At 55.7% G+C, this 20,068-nt stretch overlaps 1 protein-coding gene across 2 annotated transcripts in view; it reads right to left on the bottom strand.

Moving 5' to 3' along the window:
• Positions 1-648: 648 nt before the first annotated feature.
• The window catches only part of SLX9 (SLX9 ribosome biogenesis factor), a 33,335-nt gene continuing 13,915 nt past the window's right edge, over positions 649-20,068 (bottom strand). The window contains exons 3-6 of one of the 2 annotated variants that reach the window (XM_059686688.1): positions 11,164-11,232; positions 4,338-4,488; positions 3,291-3,356; positions 649-1,869 (exon numbers count right to left, since the gene is read on the bottom strand). In XM_059686688.1, coding sequence (XP_059542671.1) covers positions 1,746-1,869; positions 3,291-3,356; positions 4,338-4,488; positions 11,164-11,232 — 410 coding nt within the window. In that variant the 3' untranslated portion in view covers positions 649-1,745. The remainder of the gene's footprint in view (positions 1,870-3,290; positions 3,357-4,337; positions 4,489-11,163; positions 11,233-20,068) is intronic. The other variant, XM_059686689.1, reaches the window with a different exon arrangement.

Below are 20,068 nucleotides of genomic sequence, written 5' to 3'. Positions count from 1 at the left end.
GGGGGGGGAGGAGCACCTGCAGGAGGCAGAGGGAAGGCTGCGGCTGGTCCCGAGGGAGCCCAGCAGCCAGAGGGCTGATGGTACTGGGTCCTCTAATTAAACTTTGTGATGTAATTAGAATCAGCTCCCCAGCCCAGGAGAGACGCTGAGGTGGGAGTGATCACCGCTGTGCTAGAAGCCCAGGCACAAAGGCAGGGAGAAGGCATTCCTCCCAGGGCACCCTGAGCTCCGTGCTGACCTAAACTGAGGCCAGAGCTCAAGTGTGCAAGTGGTGGTCAAGGGGGATCAGGAAGCTCTGAGGGCGGCATCGGGGAAGGCACTGACAGCTCCCAGAGCCCGGCCACCACTCAGCCTGTCACGGGAGTGGGGGGTCTCCTCCTCTCTGTGCCTCAGTTTCCGCTCGGAGAGAAGGTCCTAGCCAGTGCCCAGCCTGCCTGGCTCCCAGGGCCACCCCTTGGGTACAGGAGACAGTAAGGGTAAGGCTCCAGGCCTGTCATGAGGCCCCATGGAGACTCCATGGTCCAAAGCCTCTGGTACCAGGAAAAACACTTGTGCTCAGAAACACAAGTAATCACTGTTTTTGTACCGAGAATCTTACAATTAAGATGTCTCCAATCTTAAGAAAAACTTAAGAAACACAGGCCAACATCAGGAATATGCATGTAATTGTCATTTTAACCAACATTATTTGAACATCTTTAGAAGAAAACAGTTTGGCCAAGTCTCTCTGACTGAAATTAAGAAGCGTCTTTCTTCATGCAGACGCGCTGTCTCAGGTCCAGGAGCAGGGGACCAGCTGCCCTAGGAATACATCAGAGAAAGGCCCGGAAGGCCGGCGTCCTGCTATCTCCGCCAGCCAGCTGGCTCTCCCGATATCCTGGAAGCAGGCACCCTGGAAAACCCCAGTCACCGGGCGAGAGCCCATGGAAGCATGAAGGGGCTGAGCCCCCATGTCTCAGCACAATGACCTCAGCCCAGACTGCCGGCACCGGCTTTATCACTGCACAAGGAATGTTCCAGAAGCAGCACAGCCGCCGTTTGTACAAGAATTGGCTTCAAGCAGCACAGGACCTTGAGGGGTGCACCCCACTGGCTGATGTTGCATGGGCTCCATGCACCCCCCTGTCCAGGACAAACCTGGAGAAAGCCAGTGCGTGGAGCACACATGGGGACTGAGACCCTCTGAGGGCTGGCACGTGACACGTCAGCATGTTGGATGCCGGGAAGGTGGCCACATGCAACCCCAACGCAGCCATCAGTCCAATCGTCCAGCCGTCTGAGGGCGGGCCCCACACACCAGCCAAGGCTCCGAGGCAATTCCAGCAACCAGTGACCAGGGACCTCGAGCAGAGGACCCAGCGCCCACCCTCCTGAGCCACATCCTCCACTGCCCCTGAGGTCATGATCAGCTGGTCCCCGCACAGCACAAACCCCATCTCATTCCCGAAGGTCTGAGAAAGGCACCCACCCCCTTCCACATCCTCAGACTGAAGGGTTAAGTCAATGTTTCTACAGTCCAACCTTCAAACCCGGGACTTGTGACAATAACCGTCTTGCTCACGGAACAGCCAAGGCACAGAAGGAGGCGCGGTCCCGCTGCCTGAGTTCATGGCGTTTATTCACCCTCCAGAGGGGGCAGGAGGGCGAGGAGGCTGCCCCCAGGATCCAGGTGATAATGGCGAGGAGTCGACCCTCTCTGGCACCTCATGTGCATCCTTGGGGCTCACGGCACACCCCAGGCCAGGTCAGAGCAGGCCACCGCCGTCCAGCTGCATCTGCCGGGCCAGCTGCTGCCCGATGGTCTGCAGGGGGCTCGCTCTGTAGGCGGGACTGGCCAGTAGGTCCCGGAAGCGAGTCCTTTCTTCCTCACTGAAAAATTGAGGTTGGAGGTCAGCAGACTCCACGCCCCTGGGGCGGTGGGATGAGTATTCAGCACCCAGGACCCACCTCAGCTGGGCCCCCCCACACCCAGGCGCCACAGGGCAGGCTGAACCCTGGATTAGACAGGAGAGGCCGAATCACCATGGGAAGGGGGGGCGGGGACACCAGCAAAGGGCTGGGCGCGGGGTGGGGACTAAGGAAGGCAGCCTGAGCTTCTTGAGGGGGTGGGGCAGGCCAAGGGGGCCAAGGGCTGAGCAGGGCTTTGGGTAGGAGAGGAGAAGCTGCCTGGGCCTCCTCATGGTCAGGCAGTGACCCTGGAGCCACTGGGCCCACCCATGGGGTTGGGGTGCTAGTATCCCTGCCCCTTCCCAAGGGAGGGGACGCAGTGACCCTGGAGCCACTGGGCCCACCCATGGGGTTGGGGTGCTAGTATCCCTGCCCCTTCCCAAGGGAGGGGACTCTAGGCTCATCCCCAACCTTGACAAGGAGCTGCTACTAAAAGCGAAAGGCTGCCAAATGCAGGGAGGCAGCAGCCTGCACACACCCTGCAGACACACAGCCTTACATAAGAGGCGCCCTCCCTCCCTCTAGCGCTGCCAAAATAGACGCGGCCACTGCAGGAACGAAAGGCCAGGAGTTGTGAGCACCCACAGCCCCAGGTGGCACCACTGCCTCACAACAGAGAAGGGAGGTGATCCTTTCCTCCTGCAGGAGCCTTGAGCCCGAGTCCACAGTGCAGGCTGCTTTCCCTACACGCCTGTCTCTGAACCCAGCCGGCCCCTGGGTGCACGCTCGGTCATCCCACTTCCTGGAAGCGCTGGGACAGCTCAAGCTCTGCAGGCCCTGAAGCCCAGACATGGTCCCTGCTGCCCTGGCTAGAGGTTCCTGGGGGACAACACCTCTGCCCCCAAAGCAGAGGTGACCCAGCCAGAAACCTCAGGTGGCAGCTCCAGGACAAGTCCACATGGGCCTGCTGTGGTGGGAATGACCTGTGTGTGGTGTGTATGTTGTGTGTGTGTTGGGGGGGGGGGGGGTGCAGCCTGTGCTCTATCCTGCATGTGTGACTGTGGGCAAGGCCACACCATGCCACCAGGCCCCAGCTTTCCTGGTTGTTAACAGGAGAACTTGAACCCCACTGGACGAGTAATTACCTGAACCAGGTAACAATATCTGGGATGCCCTCCCCACCCCAAACCCAGGACCGGGCCCGAGGGCAGCCTCTGAGAGCCAGGAGCTGCTCCCCTCCCCACCCAGGGGAAGGGGCTTCCTGACCTCCCCCTGGAAACAGGCTACTTCATGCCAACCAGGCTGTGCCCCAGAGGCGGCCTGGCTGAGCTGCCCACGGCACCCGAGTGGACTGAGGTTGGGGGCCCTGGCCAGAGCCTCACTGCGGTGGGGGCGGTACTCACAGGAGCTGGAGCCTCTGCGCCGCGCTCATCCGGCTGAGCTCCGCTGGCCGGGGCTTGCTGCTTGTCCTGTGGACAGAGAACCAAGTCAGGGCCACGCCCAGTTCACCTGGACTGTCTGCCAGAGCGCATCTCTGAGGCTGCAGCCACAGTAAGGCTTTGGGATGGTACGGGATCAGCACCCTCCCCTAAGGAAGACTCTGTGAGCATGAGGCTTTGCGGAGAAGGACCCAGATTGGGGCAGGGGGGCGGAGAGAAAAACTGCCCAGTCCTGACCAACTCAGCTCCAGGTCAGAGGCCCTCATCTTTAATTGGGATTTCTTTTAAAGGAGGAATGAAAAACATTTCTGGCCCACCCAGGGCAGCACCTGCACCGCATGCTCCTGTCACCCTGGCTCAGCCCGACTTGGTCCCAACTCTGCCTGTCCAGGACATTGCTCTGCTCTTCCAGCCACTGACCCAGTCCCTGTGTCCACCTGGGTGTGGGCCCCTTGCTGAACACCCACAGCTCTCCCAGGCCTGCATGTGCAAAACTGGGCTCAGGGCTCCCTTCCCCCCGCCAGAGCCCCAGAAGGTGGCCATGCGCTAGGAGGTCCAGAAAATAGGGTCCAGCATAGCCCTACTGGCCGAAGGCCTAGGGCCCTGGATCTCCACCCCCCGTTACTAAGGTAGAATGAGAGGTGGGCTGAGGCCTCCCGCAGGTCCTCACAGCCCCAAGGTGTCTCGTCAGTGAGAGGCAAGAGGGAGCAGGACCCTCCCCAGCCTCAGGGCCTGGTAGGCAGCTCCCAAGATAGGCACAACTTCCTCCCCAACGGGCTTCCCAGGAGTTAAGGACACTGCAGACAAAGCCAGGCGGGTAAATCCCTCACTCGGTAGCATGGGGCGGGGCTTTCACCCACGGTGCCAGCCCCAGTCCTGCCCGCTGTCCTGGCAGGTCTGGGCTTCGGCCCTGGGACGTTTTTCCAGTGGAGAACCCCTGGCTGGGCTGACTCCCTTGAAGCTGAGCCATCGCAGCTTGGAGCTCTCCAGGTAGCTAAGACGGACACTCACCCTCGGGTGTGTGGCCGCCGGGCGCCAGCTTCCAGCTCCAGCAGCTCAGGGAGGGCGTCCCGGAGGGGCTGCAGGTCCCCCACCACCACCGTGGCCCGCCGCCTCCGCTCTGCCTTGAGCTTCTGCTCAGCCAGCTTTATGGCTTCGATTTCTGAGGAAGGGAAACAAGGAGTTAGCGAGGGAGCAGAAGGCTGAGGAGCCCAGCCGTCTGAGCCCAGGTCTGGGCTGCTCCCTTCCTGCCCCCCGTTTCTGGCTGGCTGGCACTTCCAAGCCGCCTGGGAACTGGGGGGCAGGATGGCTCCAAGCTATTTCTCCCCTAATCACAGAGTTACGCTTTTAAATTACAGGGTTGATGATGAGACATGGAGGACTTTTCCTCTTGAAAAGGGACTTGGTCACAGGGCCTAGGCTCGTAGTGGCTGCGGAGAGCCACACAGTCACAGAGAGGTGGTGGGCACATCCCATTCTTGCTCGCTCCCCGAGCGCCTCCTGGGGATGCACATGAAGGGAGAGTCCCCGTGGGAAGAGGTGACAGTTTGGGGAGAGGGGAGCCAGCTTCCTAACACTGAAATGGGTGAGGGGCCGAGTGCTGCGGGGGTCTCACAGCCCTGGGAAGGAGAGCGGGACAGGGGAGAAGGTGGCGGGGCAGAGCAGGGTGTAGAAGAGCTAGAGGGAGAGGCTGAGGTCAGTGGCATGCAGCGGCCTGTGCCCTAGAAAGAGGTTTGGGCAGGGCTTGAATGGAGCATGGCCTTGCAATTTGATTTCCACTTAAAAATATATTTATTTCAAAATTGCTAATAAAATACATGCTGAAAATTGCTAATAAAAAACATGTGATTTCCAGTGTGGCTTGTGGAAAATGCTGGCTCGCTGGTGGGCATGCTGATCTTGCACAAAGGCCCTCCCTTCCCCAGGGATGCAGGGGCCAGGCCCCCGACTGGCAGCCTAGATGGGCCTGAGGAGGGCCAGAGGCCGCTCTGCTAACTGAGCCTGTGCTAACTGATCTTTAACTGGCTCTGCACCAGGTTTCTCATTTATAAAAAGGCTCTGCGCTTGGAAATGAGGACAGCGATGGGCTTGGTGTGAGACCTGAGCTTGACACTCATCTCACCCTGCTTTGTTGGGCTATAAATAATGGGGTGTAGACTCTGAATCACATGTAACTGGGAACTAAAACCCCCTTCCTGACAAAGGATCAGGACAATTCACAGCCAGCTCCTCACAGAGCACCAGGTGCCCCTGGAGGGAGGCAGCCAGTGCCCAGTGAAGGGAGCGGCCTGCTCCCCCTGTGCATTCCTGTGACTCCATGGCCAGGGCCATCAGAGCGCTGCGGCTGCCGTCAGCCCCACAGGGCGGATGCAGGAGACAACGACAGGCACAGAGCAGGCACAGCACAGGGTCCTGGCTGGGAAACCCCGTGCACAAGGACAGACTCAGGACAGCCCACTGATTAGTGCAGAGAAAGTGTGCACGGCACAGGCCCCCGGCAAGTGTGTGAAAGTGAGAACCCTAACAGGCGTTTTCAAGATGTGACTTTCCAGAAACCGACACCACTCATCTACCAGGGAGAAGTGCCTGGCAGGCTTCCCAAAGGCAGCTCCTCTCCCAGCCCGCAGCCGAGGCAGCACTGACGACCCTAGAGCCCCAGGATGGCCAGAACAAGCTCTGGACGGCCCACCCTGACCAAGCCCAATCAGGGACACATCCTCTCCCTCCCCGAAGGGCCCTGTGTAGAGAGGGTTTTCTCCTGGCCCCAGATAGCTGAGTCCAGGGGACAGACTACCCACCCTCCCGGGTCCTTGTGCACCAAGCCCCATACCATCCCTCAGAGCTCGGAGTTATTAGGGCTCATGAGGGGACAATCCAGGTGTTCCCATACTTCCCAGTCAAGGGCAAACTGTTTGCCCAGCACCTTGTCACACCAGATGCCTCTTCCCGAGAGCTCAAGCACCCTGGAGGGCGGGGGTGGTGGTGTCTTAGGGTCTCAGGGTGGTGGCCTCAGGCAGGGGAAGGAGATGGGAAGGAGAGAGGATGGGTGGCACCCTGGACCACAGGCAGGGCGCCAACGCCACACCAGGACCAAGCACAGCCTGTGGCTCCCAGGAGGACAGAAGCAAACGCTAAACCAATGAAAGCCAAAGCTTTTTAAATTAACGTGTGGTGCCCAACTGGGTTGTGTCTGAGGCAGGCAAGTCTGACTGACCTGGGGACAGCTGGCAGGCAGTCCACTGCAGTGGCTGCTTCAGAGGGGAAGGCCATTAGTTTCCACAAAGTGCCACTCATAACGACAATGACAAACCACAGAAGAGGACCTTAATCTGACACATGACCTCCCAGACAGGCCGGCAGTAAGTATCACCCGTGTTGGCAAAACACTAGCCACACTCGTCACACAGCAGAGCAAGGAGAGGAGACTGCAACCCCGTGCCAGTCCAGGCAGTCAGTGTGGTCCCAGGGAAGGGGTGGACGGCAGGCCTCCGCCTGAGGACACACCAGCTGCCGTGACAGCCTGCAGGGCCAGCTCTGCAGCCCACCAACCCCAAGTCTGACACAGCCTCAGTCAGAGCCCACAGGAGTCTTACCCAACCAGGGACAGTAGTTCTATCCCAGGCCCTGACCAGGGGAGGCAACCAATTGTTGTCTCTCCCACACGTATGTTTCTATCTCTCTCTCTTTCTTCCCCTTTTCTCCCTCCCTCCCTTCCACTCTCTCTAAAAATCAATGGAAAACTACCCTGGCGGGGAGGGGGGAAGCAAACATATGCAAATCAGGTCTCTAAAACCAACCACACTGGCTATGTTGAACATGGAAAATTTTTATTGGCTGAAACCTGCATTTCAATATGGTGCCCAGGATGGCTGGCACCAGCTCCCTGAAAGCCCACCCATGCCCATAAGAGAATTCAGAAGACAGGCGACAAGAGAACGTCCCTGTCATTCCTCCTGACTTCCCACCCATGTTTGCTCATCTACAAATAACTGAAGGGAAGTTCCATGTAAATAGGGCCTGAAACAAAGCACTTGACTGCAAGTTGCCTTATGCAACACGTGCCTGGGATTCCTCCTCCTGAGCAAAGCAGGCTGGTAGGACACAGCACGGCCTCAGCCCCTGGGCCCCAAGACTAGGAACGATCCTCACAGCTTTTATCACTGCACCAAAGGTTTGAGTCACTGCAGTCAGATGACAAGAAGACTCTGAAACAAAGCTTGGAAGGACGATATACAACTGTCTCTATTTTAAGTCACATGAGTATTAGTGTAGAAAATTCTAAAGACGCTACTACCAGAACTAATATGATTTTAGTAAGGTCAAAGGACACTAGATTAATATTTAAAAATACTTTTACGTACTAACCAAAAACTGGAAAATGTAGATTCCATTTATAATAGCTTTAAAACTAGAAAACAGCAAAAAAGTTGTATTTTAAAAAAATGTGAGACCTTTACCTAGATAACACTGATGACAGAAACTACAAGAAAAACCTCAGTAACTGGGGAGCTATACCATGTCCACGGACTCGAAGAGTCAATATTGTTAAAACAAAAATTCTCCCAAAGTTGACCTATAGATTTAAAGCAATCTCAATCATAATGCCAACTAGATTTTTGTTGGGGATGGTGGTTTTTGAAATTGACTAGCCGATGCTAAGATTTATAGGGAAATGGCGAGGACCTGGAGTATTCAAAGCAACCTTAAGACTGAAGGACTTCCATATCTGAGTCCAAGACTTGCTCTGAGGTACAGCCGTCCAGGCTGCCCAGGACCTGCTCAAGTACAACAAGCAGCAGGAGGCCATTTGGTGTCACAAAGACACCAAAGCAATTGAATATCCACATTGGGGGGGGGGGGGGGGTGCGGCTCTACCACAGACAAACATTCAAGATGGATCAGAAACCTAAATATAAAAGCCAAAATGATGAAGTTTTTAGAAGAATAGGAAGTCACAGAGAGAAAATTATTTGCGAAACACACAGCTGACCAAGGACTGGTGTGCAGGACACTGGGATCCTTAGAGCTCAATGATCAAAAGGCAAAGAGCCCAGGAAACACTCGAGGGAAGAGGATGCACAAACGGGCAGCTAAGACATGAAGAGGCTGGTTCATGGCAATGAACGTGAATCCCACTATGAGCTACCACTTTGTGCTGAGCAGACGGCCACCACCACATGCCGGCAAAGCCATGCCACAGCCAGAGCTCCCAACGTCGTTGGTAGAAGTGTAAATGCACAACCACTTTAGAGAAACATCTGGTAGTTGCTTGTAAAACTAAACATACAACTACCCTATGACCCAGCGTTCCATTCCCAAGTATTTACCCAGGAGAAATGAAAACATATGTCCACAAAAAGACTTGTAAAGAATGTTCATAGCAGCCTTAGTCATAGCAGCTAAGAGAGAAAAAAGACCAGGTGTCCATCAACAGGAAAGTGGGCACTGAATACTATGTCCATATAAAGAAACGCTTCTCAGCAACAGACCGGCATGGACCACAGCCACATGCAGCACGGATGAATTCTAAAAACACAGAAAGAGTACATCCTACATGACCCCACTCACAGGAAGTCCAGAGCAGTGGACCTAAACTGCGACCCAGAAAGAGCCGCAGTGGTCACCCCTGGGCAGTCATGGGATTTCTGGGTGGGGAGGTTCTGAAGTGGAAGAGATTATGGCTGCACAGGTGTGCACAATTGTCATAAATCTCTCAATGGCACACTTAAGATCTGCATTTAATTGCATGTAAATTTTATCTAAAAATAAAAAGAACCATAAACAAATACTGAATCCTAGCCAAATTATTTGGGAGAAAGTGTTCCGTTGTCTGCACTTACTTAGGAATGAAAAGATAAAACATGGATTGGAAGATGGATAGGCAGACATGAATGAACAGTTGAACAGACGTGTGACAAAGAGTTTAAAAAATTACAGCACATACAACTGCGTACAGTACATAATACCTGATCATGATAATAAACAACTATGTTACTGGTTTATGTATTTACTACATTATTTTATTGTTTTGTTTTTAATCCTCACCCAAGGATATTTTTCCATTGATTTTCAGAGAAAGTAGAAGAGAGAGGGAAAGACACAGAGAAATATCGATGTGAGAGAAACACATAGATTGGTTGCCTCCTGCATATGCCCCGACCAGGGCCCGGGCCCAGGAGGAGCCTGCAACCGAGGCACGTGCCCTTGACCGGAATCAAACCCAGGACCCTTTGGTCTGTAGGCCAGCACTCTATCCACTGAGCCAAACCAGCTAGGGCTACTACATTACTTTAGAGCAGCCGTAGGCAAACTACGGCCCGTGGGCCGGATCCGGCCCGTTTGAAATGAATAAAACTATTGAAAAAAAAGACCGTACCCTTTTATGTAATGATGTTTACTTTGAATTTATGTTAGTTCACACAAACACTCCATCCATGCTTTTGTTCCGTCCCTCCGGTCCAGTTTAAGAACCCATTGTGGCCCTCGAGTCAAAAAGTTTGCCCACCCCTGCTTTAGAGTATCCTCTTTCTACTTCAAAAAAGTGTTATTCAGTGGTTAGAGTAGCAGCACAGGCACCAGAGGGTCTCGGGTTCAATTTCTGGTCAAGGAAACATATACTGGTTGCAGTTCGATCCCCGGCCCCAGTCCCAGTGCGTGCAGGAGGCAACCAATCAATGTGTCTCTCTCATATTGATGTTTCTCTTTCTCTCTCTCTCTCCCTCTCTCCCACTCTCTCTAAAACAAGATCAATGGAAAAAAATTTCTTGGGTGAGGATTAATAACAACAAGTTTCCTGTAAAACAGTAGCTGTGTCACAGCAGCCTCATACATGAGGTGTTTATCTCATCTCTGACGGCGTCATTTCTCCTGTGCTTGATGTACTGTAATCTCCTACACAGGCTTGCAGCCCAGGAGCCAGAGGCTGCACCATACAGCCTAGGTGTGTGGTATAGGCTGTGCCATTCAGGTGTGTATAACTGCCCCTGTGATGTTCTCCCTAATGAGGCCTTTCTCTGAGCTGCCCCATCAAGTGGCATGTGACTGCATTTTCAATCAAGGTTGGTTGAATCAAAGGATGGACACAGAAAGTCAACAGAATCACACTAAAAACAGTAAGGAAAAAAAATTACAAAACTATCTCCACAAGAAAATATTTAGAAAAACATTAGCATATACTCAGCATCATGAAAAATAACTACTGTATTTTCCAAAACAAAATTAGTGGGAAGAGTGGCATTCGACCTGTCACAAGATGTTTAGCCAGCAATGCATGAAGGAAATCCACCTTTAGAGACAGGAACTTGGAGAGAAAGGCCCTGCTGACCCCAGAAGACTCGGGACCCAGGAGTCCTGGGATCACACAGAACGCCCCGCACAGGGCATCTGCGTGCCTGGAGGCCTGAAAGGACACTCGCCAAAGGGACATGACTTCATCTACCACTTTAGACAGTTCTGTGTCCTAAAGGACTCACGACCAGCATGTGTCCTTCTGTAATTACAAATTCATCACGGAACTAAAAGCAATCATTTTTAGATGCAAGAAGCTGGGTGCAGCACCTTCGTGAGACCATTTTCTTAGGGAGAAGTAAGCCAAGGCTTTGCAGAAACTCATACAGAGCCACCTCCTCTGGGGCCATCCGCCTGTCACATCACAGGCCATCGCAGGCCCCAGTCCCCCCACTCACCAGCCATGGTGGGGCCTTGTAAGGGGTTCCAAGCCAGCCCTTGAGCATGCGTCCCCACCCCGGTCCTTGAAAGGTGCAGAGAATGAGGAAGCCTGTGCCCTCCGGGCTATGAGCGAGCCATGTCACCGCCAGGAGACAGGGGACGCACTTACTCTGCAGCCACCGCTCACGCCTCAGCTTCAGTTTCTCCTTCTTGGGCAAAATCGTCTTCGCCTCGGCACCTGAGGACAGAGCACACGTGCAGTGAGTGGAGCATCCCATTCCCGCAGGACAAAGTCTAAAGTTCCCCACCCACAAAGCCTGGGAACAGAACTGGGCAGGTTCTGACGGTGCCAGGCAGCACTGCCGCCCCATGGGCCACCGTGCCCACAGCAGCCGGGCTGCACCTGGGGGTGAGAACAGCCCCAGCCTCTCACAGACCCCAGGGAAAGATGGAGCAGCGGCCCTGCAGTGCTGGGGACACGACACTGCACGTCAGCACAATGTCAGGAGGGTGCCCTAAGCACAGGGTCCCCCTGAGGCAACAGCCTGGCACTTACCACGGGGCTGCCCCAAGATGCCAGGCAGGCCTTCACCTACCATCCTCGCCACCCCAAACCCAGGATGACCCTCAGGAGGGCTGCTGCATAAGCATGCTGACAAGAGAGGGCCACGCAACTCAAGGAGGAGCCACAAGCTGTCAAGACCGGGTGAGCACCTCAGAGCACCAAGACGTCCCTTCTGCCGAGCCCGGGACCTGAGCACACTGGGCTAGGCTCACAGTCCCCGACTGCTTGGAATTCCTCTGCACAGGTGCTGCCGGAAGCCAAGAGGACGCAGGTGAGATCAGTCTAAGCAAGTGGTGGTCCCACCTCTTGTCACTGAAATCAACCAGGATAATAAAACCCACTCCCTTCAGACATGCCTTCTCCCAGAGCCCTCTGTCCACCCTCGCCTGCCGCGTGGGGATGTCCCCAGCCTCACCTCCAGCATGTGTGGGGTACAACACACACCTTCTCCTTTGTTCCCAGCTCTGTCGTTAAACACTGGCCACCTAGCTGACCCTCCCAGTGCCCACCCTACTCCTCTCAGCTCCTGTCCCATCCCCCAGCGCTGTCTGCTCTGACTTTGTGGTGACTTCAACTGCCCAGGTCTGGGGCCTCCCCTTCTTTCATGACCCCCTCCTCACCACCATGGCCTGTCTGCACATCTCTACTGTTATGGTCTAAACTGTGTTCCCCGAATTCACATGTGGAAGACCTCATCCCAGTACCCCAAAACATGGCGGTATTGGGGGAGAGGGTCTTTAATGAGGTCATTAAGTTGAAATGAGGTCACATGGGTGGGCTCTAATCCAGTAAGACTGGTGTCCCTATCACAAGAGGAGATTAGAACACAGACATGCACAGAGCGATGACCATGTGAGGACACAGGGAGGAGGCGGCTGTCTACACACCAAGGAGAGAGGCCTCAGGAGGAGCCAGCCCTCCTGTTTGAGCCACCTGGGCTATGGTGCTTTGTTATGGCCACCTGAGCTAACTAAGACAGCCATCTTCTCTTGAATAACTGGGAGCATCGTGCTTCCCGCACTCAGGCAGGCCGAGCTTCACCTCCCCACCCCTCCCCTCCCTGTAAGCAGCCACCTGTGACCCTCATCGGCCCGCTCCCCACGAGGAAATGCAGCAATCAGTTGCCAGGCGCCAAGACCCCGTCACACTCACTAGCTATGACATTGCTAACTACCTGGAGGAACCTGATGACCGTTAGGAGCCCTGGGCACATTGTGCCAGTGACCCCGTGACTAGTCCCATTTTACAGTTGAGAAAAGCAAAGCTTAGAGGGGGCCAGGCCACGGGGAACTTCTGTGGCTCAGGCCTGGAACAGAGTGTGAGGTGGGCCCACAGCCATCAGGCCTCTGCAGCACCATGTCCTTGGCTGGGCCCCGCTGAAGCACCACTGGGACCAGACCACTGGAGGGGTGCTGGGGACATGGGATTCGGGAGTTTATTCCCCCAAATAAACTATGAACCAGGGTGTGTACGTAGGTGCAGCTCCTCAGAGCACCCAGATAATGACCACGGCCCCAACTGCAGGACACGGAGTGTCTCGAGTCTGCCTCGCTGGTCCCCAGGCTGCCATCTCCTCCCTGGCAGGCAGGGGGTGGGGAGCGAGATACAGACCCTTTGCCCCAACAGGCACATTCGGGGTGGGAGGCCCACCAACACGCGGCATGGTGCCCGCTGCACCGGGTGCGAGCCACGCCCCATGCTGGCCAGACCTGGGTCCCAGCTGAACAAAGACAGTCAGTGTGTCTGAAGCCGTGGGGCCCCAAGGAAGCTCGGTAGTGCCAGCTGGCATGTCAGGTGGCACTGGATTCCGTTTGGACAGGCTGGAGCACCCAGACAGAGCCCCCACCCCCACCCCACCCGCGGGAATGTGCGCTAGGGGGAGCAGACGGTGCCAGGCTGGCAGGTGCGCCACTCTTGGAGCACAAAGACGATGCAGTCTGACGACTGTCTGCCCGACGTCAGGGCTATGGCACGAGGGCACGCACGTGGGAGGGCGGTAGGTCAGAGACGCTGGACCTACTGACAGCTTCTCTGCTTCCAGCTCTAAAAATGGAGCAAACTCCAGGCTGCTGCACTTCCTTGGCCTTAACTGGGTCCCCAGAGATAAGGTGGCGTAAGCCCAGGACGTTCTATATGCGATGCACGTCCTGACATCTTTACTTCCCGCAGATGTTCTTGGCTGTTACAACAGATCCATGACATCTAAGAAAAAACAACGAAGGAACAAGTTCTGTCGAGAGCCAGGTGGAGATCCTGCTCATGAATAAGCCTGGGGCACATGACTTCATGGGAATGACAGCCCTTTTCCAGGAACGAGGCGCTACGTGTCAGGCCCCATGTTACCTTCTGGACACACCCCAAGTCGATACTGGCCACGGGGGAGAGGGACAGGGGAGGGGGATGAGGCATCCGAATGACAAAGTGAGAGTGACTCCACACTCTGGGCAGGTCATCCCAGCCTGAGGGCTCAACCTGAACCTGGGCAGGTACCAGGAATGCCTAATCCAGGGCAGGCCTGGCCAACCTGGAGTGTCCATGTGACCCAGCGAGCAGTCTGTTCTTATCTTAAAGATGAGTAACATTCTCCAGAACCTGAGACAAAAACATTTAAAACCATCAACCAACCAAGCTGAGCACAGGCAGGGAGGGTGGGGCTGGCCACCCTGGGCCTCCTGCTCAGCACAGCAGGCTTCTCCCAGTGCCCGAGCCTGCCCTAAGCCCGCCCTGAGGTGCCTCCATGCCGCTGGGTGCCAGCAGTAACCCTGGGTGTGGACCCAAAAGGCACCCAGCAGCCCACAGAGAAGGCCTGGTGCAAACTCAGGCACAGGCTGCTTTCGCAAGAAAAGTAGAAGGTAAGACCCTGCTGTATATAACAGAACAATGAACTTTGGAGCTTTGATTGTAGAGACACAACTTGGGCAGCTAACTGAGCCTCAGTCTTCTCATCCAGAAAACGGGAGTGCAACTACAGCAGTGTTGATGAGGTCAGTAACCCTCTGCTCTGTTCTCATAAAGGAGCCTCGAGGAACGGAATGCAAAGTTCAAGCAAGGAGATGCCCGTCTGCCTGCCCCAGTGCCACCCCTGTACCCGGGAGGCCCACCCCTACTCCCAGTCCTTGTCCAGTCACCACAGCAGCCGCCAGTGGGGATAGTCAGAGGACAGAATACGGTTTCACAGGTGTTGCATTTCAGGAGGATATGGTTAAAGGGATATCACATGAGTACATTCTAATGGAACAGTAAGGAAAATCAGTTTGTAATCAGCCTTTCTATCAACAACATCAACAACACTGTGGGAAAGGACCTGGGCACAGACAATGAGAGATAACTATAGGTTATAGCTGATGTGACCGAAGTCATAAAATACAAGGCATCTGGGATACCGACTGTCTCCTCACCACAATGGTAAACACAACCTAACACGTAGGTTTGGGAGGAAAATAAAGCAGGAATCGTTTACCTCCCTCTGTAAGGTCCCAACAGATTAATATGTAAATAAAAAAATAAAGACACAAAAGTACTACAAAAAACACAGAAGAATTACAAAACACAAATTTGGCTACACACAATTTTTTTTAACATATGTATATTTTTATTGATTTCAGAGAGGAAAGGAGAAGGAGAGAGAGATTGAAACATCAATGATGAGAGAGAATCATTGATTGGCTGCCTCTGACATGCCCCCGACTGGGGATAGAGCCACAACCTGGGTGTATGACTGGGAATCCAACCATGACCTCCTGGTTCATAGGTCGATGCTCAATCACTGAGCCACACCACGTGGGCAACCACATGCAAACTAAAAACCTCTGCAGAGAAAAAAAATTATGTGAACAAATTCAAAAAATTATGTGCAATACCAATGAGGAGGGGGGGAGGGCGGAGGGGAGACAAACACCTGCAAATAACAAACAGGTTTTTCCTACAGCTCTTTCAAACCAGTAAGAAAGAGCCTAGACGAAAACTAGGAAAAGGACATAAATGGGCCCTTTACAGAGAAACACAGCTAATGAAAACTCATACTAGCCCCTAGCCAGTTCAGCTCAGTGGATGAAGCGTCGGCCTACGAACTGAAGGGTCCTGGGTTCAATTCTGGCCAAGGACACGTGCAGGCTCAATGCCTGGCCCTGGTCGGGGCGAGTACAGGAGGCCACCAATTGATGTCTCTCTCTCACATCGATGTTTCTCCCTCTCTGTCTCTCCCCGTCCCTTCCACTCTCTCTAAAAGTCAATGGAGAAATATCATTGGGTGAGGATTAACAACAAAAAAACTCATTCTACCACTAAGAGCACATTTTACAAACCAGACCCCACTGTCCACCCTTCATATGGCAGAGAACCGAGTCTGGAACCGCTGGCACAAACCAGAGGCAGACTTGTGTGCACTGGGTAGAAGCTCCATGGCAGTGCCTTCACCAGGCAAACTGGCACCATCTACTGGCATGTTCAATGGCCGCACATATGCCTCAGCAATTCCACCCCTATGGTTTTATCTGCAAATGTATTCACTCGTGTTGACAGATGTGTGGTCCCGTCAACCCACAAACATCAACACCTGGAAAAGGAACAAGGCCTTCGTGTGCTGACCATCGCCAAGCCTGTGTGTGGGGACGTGGGGGTGGGCATGCCCGCGTGCAGGGAGAGGGGCAGAGACGGAGACCCCTATGGTGGTGAAGGCCGCACCAAGGCCCTGCGCCGAGTTTTCACACTCACGTGGGCCACATCCCAACTTACTAACGAAAAGGCAGTGGTATGGGTATCAGCTCAGGAGCCGTCAGTGGGTGAGCTCCACAGGGAAAGCCGGGGCGAGAGGACAGCCCAGCATCAGGAAGCCAGAGAAGCAGCCGAACACAGGAGGGCACAGCATTACCCGCTATGGGCATGGCTGGACACAGGTGATCACCAGCAGAGGGTGCAGGTGTATGGACTGTGTTCCCTCGTTTTTCTGTTTTCCAAGTTTTCTTCATTATTTATACTGCACACTGACCTCCCAAAGCCCTGACGCAGAAAAGCCAGGAAACAGGCCCCTCCACCACCAAGGAGGCAGGGAACCTCGGGCCCAGCCCCACTGCCATTCACCCTGCTCCAACCCCTTCCCTCTCAAAATGCCCAGGCAGTCCTCCTGGGGGTCCTTCCTTGCCCTTGCCCTTTCCTGCTTCTGTCTGTTAAAAAGAACGGGCTCCATGCAGACGAGGCGAGAGCAGCCCGGCAGCGGGGCCCCTCCCTCCTTCCCCCTATGCCACAGCAGGGTCAGAGCCACAGCATGTCCACGCCTCTGGTCCTGCACTCGGCCAAGCACACAGGCCTTCAGGCCCTGCTGGCCAGGGTGGCCTTGGAGACAGTGGATGACCTCCCCAGGGCCTGGTGGAGGCATTCCCACCGAGGACCTACTCCCCAGAGCAGACACCAGGCCCAGGAGGCATGCAAGAGCTCACAGCCAGCAGCTGCAACCACAGAGGATGTAGCCCTCTCCGACGGCTAGCAGCACAAACATGGCAGAGACAGGCTCCCAAATGCAGTAAATGCCACCCACTCGACGTCCATCCCCTGTCCTCAGGGACCCACACACAGCTACAAACAACTCTGAGGCAGTCATTCCCCCTCCATAGCCCCTCTTTGTTGGTTCCCCTTTTACAGCTGGGGGGGGGGGGGAGGGAAGCGGTCTAAGGGTCTGTACTACCCTGACTGCAAGGCTGGAGGAAAGGTGGAAAACTCCTGAACAACCCTGGAGAGCCTGAGGGTTCCCCGGGTGCTGGAGCCCGGCCTTCCCCAGCTCTCTCAGAGCAGGGCCAGCCTCTCCAACCTGGGCTCCGCTGTAGAGAGGATGCAGCTTTGCCGCCCTCTGCCGAGCAGTCCTGGGCCTGCACCTGCTTCGGACTCGGTTTCAGAGGGAACCCGTGCGGAGGTCAGGCACAGCGGGAAGCTCCAGCGTGTGCACAGGGAAATGCACGCGCAGCACTGTGGTCTGCACGGCCGTGAGGCCCGGAGCTCTCTCCGCTAGGGGGACACAGGGGTCTCAGCAGCAGTCCTGGAGACAGAGAAGGCGGGTGCACGCACTCCAGGTGTCCCTGCAACAAGGTCCCTCACCGCTTGTCCTTGTCCAGCACCACCGCCACTCACCACTGCCACTTCCCCGAGCTCTCCCGCCAGAGCCCAGCAGACATGCTTCCACCGCCGCCCCTTGGTGGCCTCCAAGTTGTCCAGCGTGCTGACCGTCCAGCGTACTGCCCAACCAGCATGGCGGCAATGCTGACGCTCTCCTCCATACTCTGCTCCTGCCTCCCTAACCAGGCCTGTCCTCCTCCAGTCCCACCCCACCCTGCCCACCTTACGCCCGGGACTAGTGATGCCCAGTTGAGGCCGCAGGATGGAGTGCTGGCCTAATACCCCAGGTGCTCATCTGAGAACTGAATGGGCTTATTCTCTGCAACCTTCCAGCATAAAGGAATATAGGACTAGAAGTAGATGGGCAGAGCAGCAATCTGTGTGGGGGAGGAACGCACAGCCACACGTCCCCACATAGGAGAGGACACAGAGGAGCGAGGAAGCTGCTTCACAATGCAGCTCCATGAGCCCCGGGACCCTGACTCTCAGGGCAAAGCCAAGCTGGCTGGTGGTGGAAGGGGGAGCTGGGCTGGTGGTGGCTGGGGTCCGTCTGCAGGGGGAGCTGGGTGGTGGTGGACGGGGTCATCTGCAGGGGGAGCTGGGTGGTGGTGGACGGGGTCATCTGCAGGGGGAGCCGGGTGGTGGTGGAAGGGGTCATCTGCAGGGGGAGCTGGGTGGTGGTGGACGGGGTCATCTGCAAGGGGAGCTGAGTGGTGGTAGACGGGGTCATCTGCAGGGGGAGTTGGGTGGTGGTGGACGGGGTCATCTGCAGGGGGAGTTGGGTGGTGGTGGACGGGGTCATCTGCAGGGGGAGTTGGGTGGTGGTGGAAGGGGTCATCTGCAGGGGGAGTTGGGTGGTGGTGGACGGGGTCATCTGCAGGGGGAGTTGGGTGGTGGTGGAAGGGGTCATCTGCAGGGGGAGCTGGGTGGTGGTGGACGGGGTCATCTGCAGGGGGAGCCGGGTGGTGGTGGAAGGGGTCATCTGCAGGGGGAGTTGGGTGGGGGACAGCCTCTAGCTTCGTGGTTCCCCCACAGGAAGTATGGAGCCTGCAAGAGAGATCGAAGGGAAACTGCGGACAGACTGGGCTCCAAAGGCTGCAGGGCTCCAAAGGCCGCAGGGCTCTGTGCAGAAACCCTGGCACAATGCCACCAGCAAAGCAGGTCCACCGGGTCCTAAGGCTGCAGGGAGTGTGAGCACATCTGCCTGAAGGAGAGGAATACACACAAGCACATGGGAGATGCACAAGGGACATTCACCCATCAGGGTGATGGACCCACAACCAGGCCAGGCTCACCTGAGTGGGCTCAGCCTCTTCCAGTCCATACCGGCTACAGGGCAGTGGCACAGCAGCCGAGACGCAGGCATAGTTCTATTTGTGACTCAGCCCAGGGAAAGATGCAAAGGAAGGACGCCTCTGAGCTAAGCAGCCAGTGTATGGGTCATCGATACGCCTTTCCACATGACCTGCACCTGCCCAGGCCACCAGCCCGGCTCAGGCCTGGAGACTACAAGACCCACTGTTCCCCTGTAGGATCAGGCACTGGCCAATAAGGAGGAAGCAAGGCTGAGGAACAAGCCAAATCAGAAGAGATGCTGAAGAGGGAGGCTCGGGTGGGGGGGAGGCTGAGACAGTCAGTCCCCTGCCACCAGGAACCTGGGGCATCTTGACTCCTTGGGGGCTCCATCGGGAGCTGCAACAGCTGTGACAATGTCTCACAGAGAACCATCCAGCAGTGCTGGAGGGAGGGCCACAGGACCCCCCTTCCCAGATGGGCTTCAAAGCTCTGAGCTCAGCAAAGGGAGGGGCCGGCACCTATGATGGGGCTTGGCCTCCCCCTGCACGGCATCCTTGTCTGTGAAAGGGGGCAGACTGGGCCAGCCCCTCAATGATATGGGGGTACCGCTGGGATGACCCCAGCCACCACCAGCCCAGCTCTCCCTGGAGATGACCCCCAGCTACCACCTGTAGTGGGCATGACTGAAGGCCAGTAGGACTTCCAGGCAGGCCCACGAAGCACACTGCCCAGCAGATGCCACGCTCATTTGATGCATGAGGAATTAACGGTCCTGGGAAGCCACACAGATGCCCCCAAATCCAACGGCCAACAAAGCAGAGCACCGGGACCTCAGCTTGGCTCCTCTGACTGCAAGCTAAAGCTTTGTCCCCTCCACTCCCTCCAAACTGCTCGGGGATACCGGCTGTAGCACAGATGGCTTCTCCTTCAGAGTGTATGCACCACCAACAGGCAGGGCAGCATGCCAACCTGGACCAAGAAGGCAGAGCCCGTTCTATGGACAGAAAGCAAACTTGGCCCCACAACCAAGGAGAGAAAGGTTGCAGAGGTGACAGGCAGGAGGGGTGAGAATAGCTGCCACAGGGAACTGTCAGGAAACGACATTGTC

This window comes from Myotis daubentonii, chromosome 3 (genome assembly GCF_963259705.1).
Source record: "Myotis daubentonii chromosome 3, mMyoDau2.1, whole genome shotgun sequence".
NCBI classification, from domain to species: domain Eukaryota; kingdom Metazoa; phylum Chordata; class Mammalia; order Chiroptera; family Vespertilionidae; genus Myotis; species Myotis daubentonii.
This window is presented reverse-complemented; position numbering and strand designations above follow the sequence as displayed.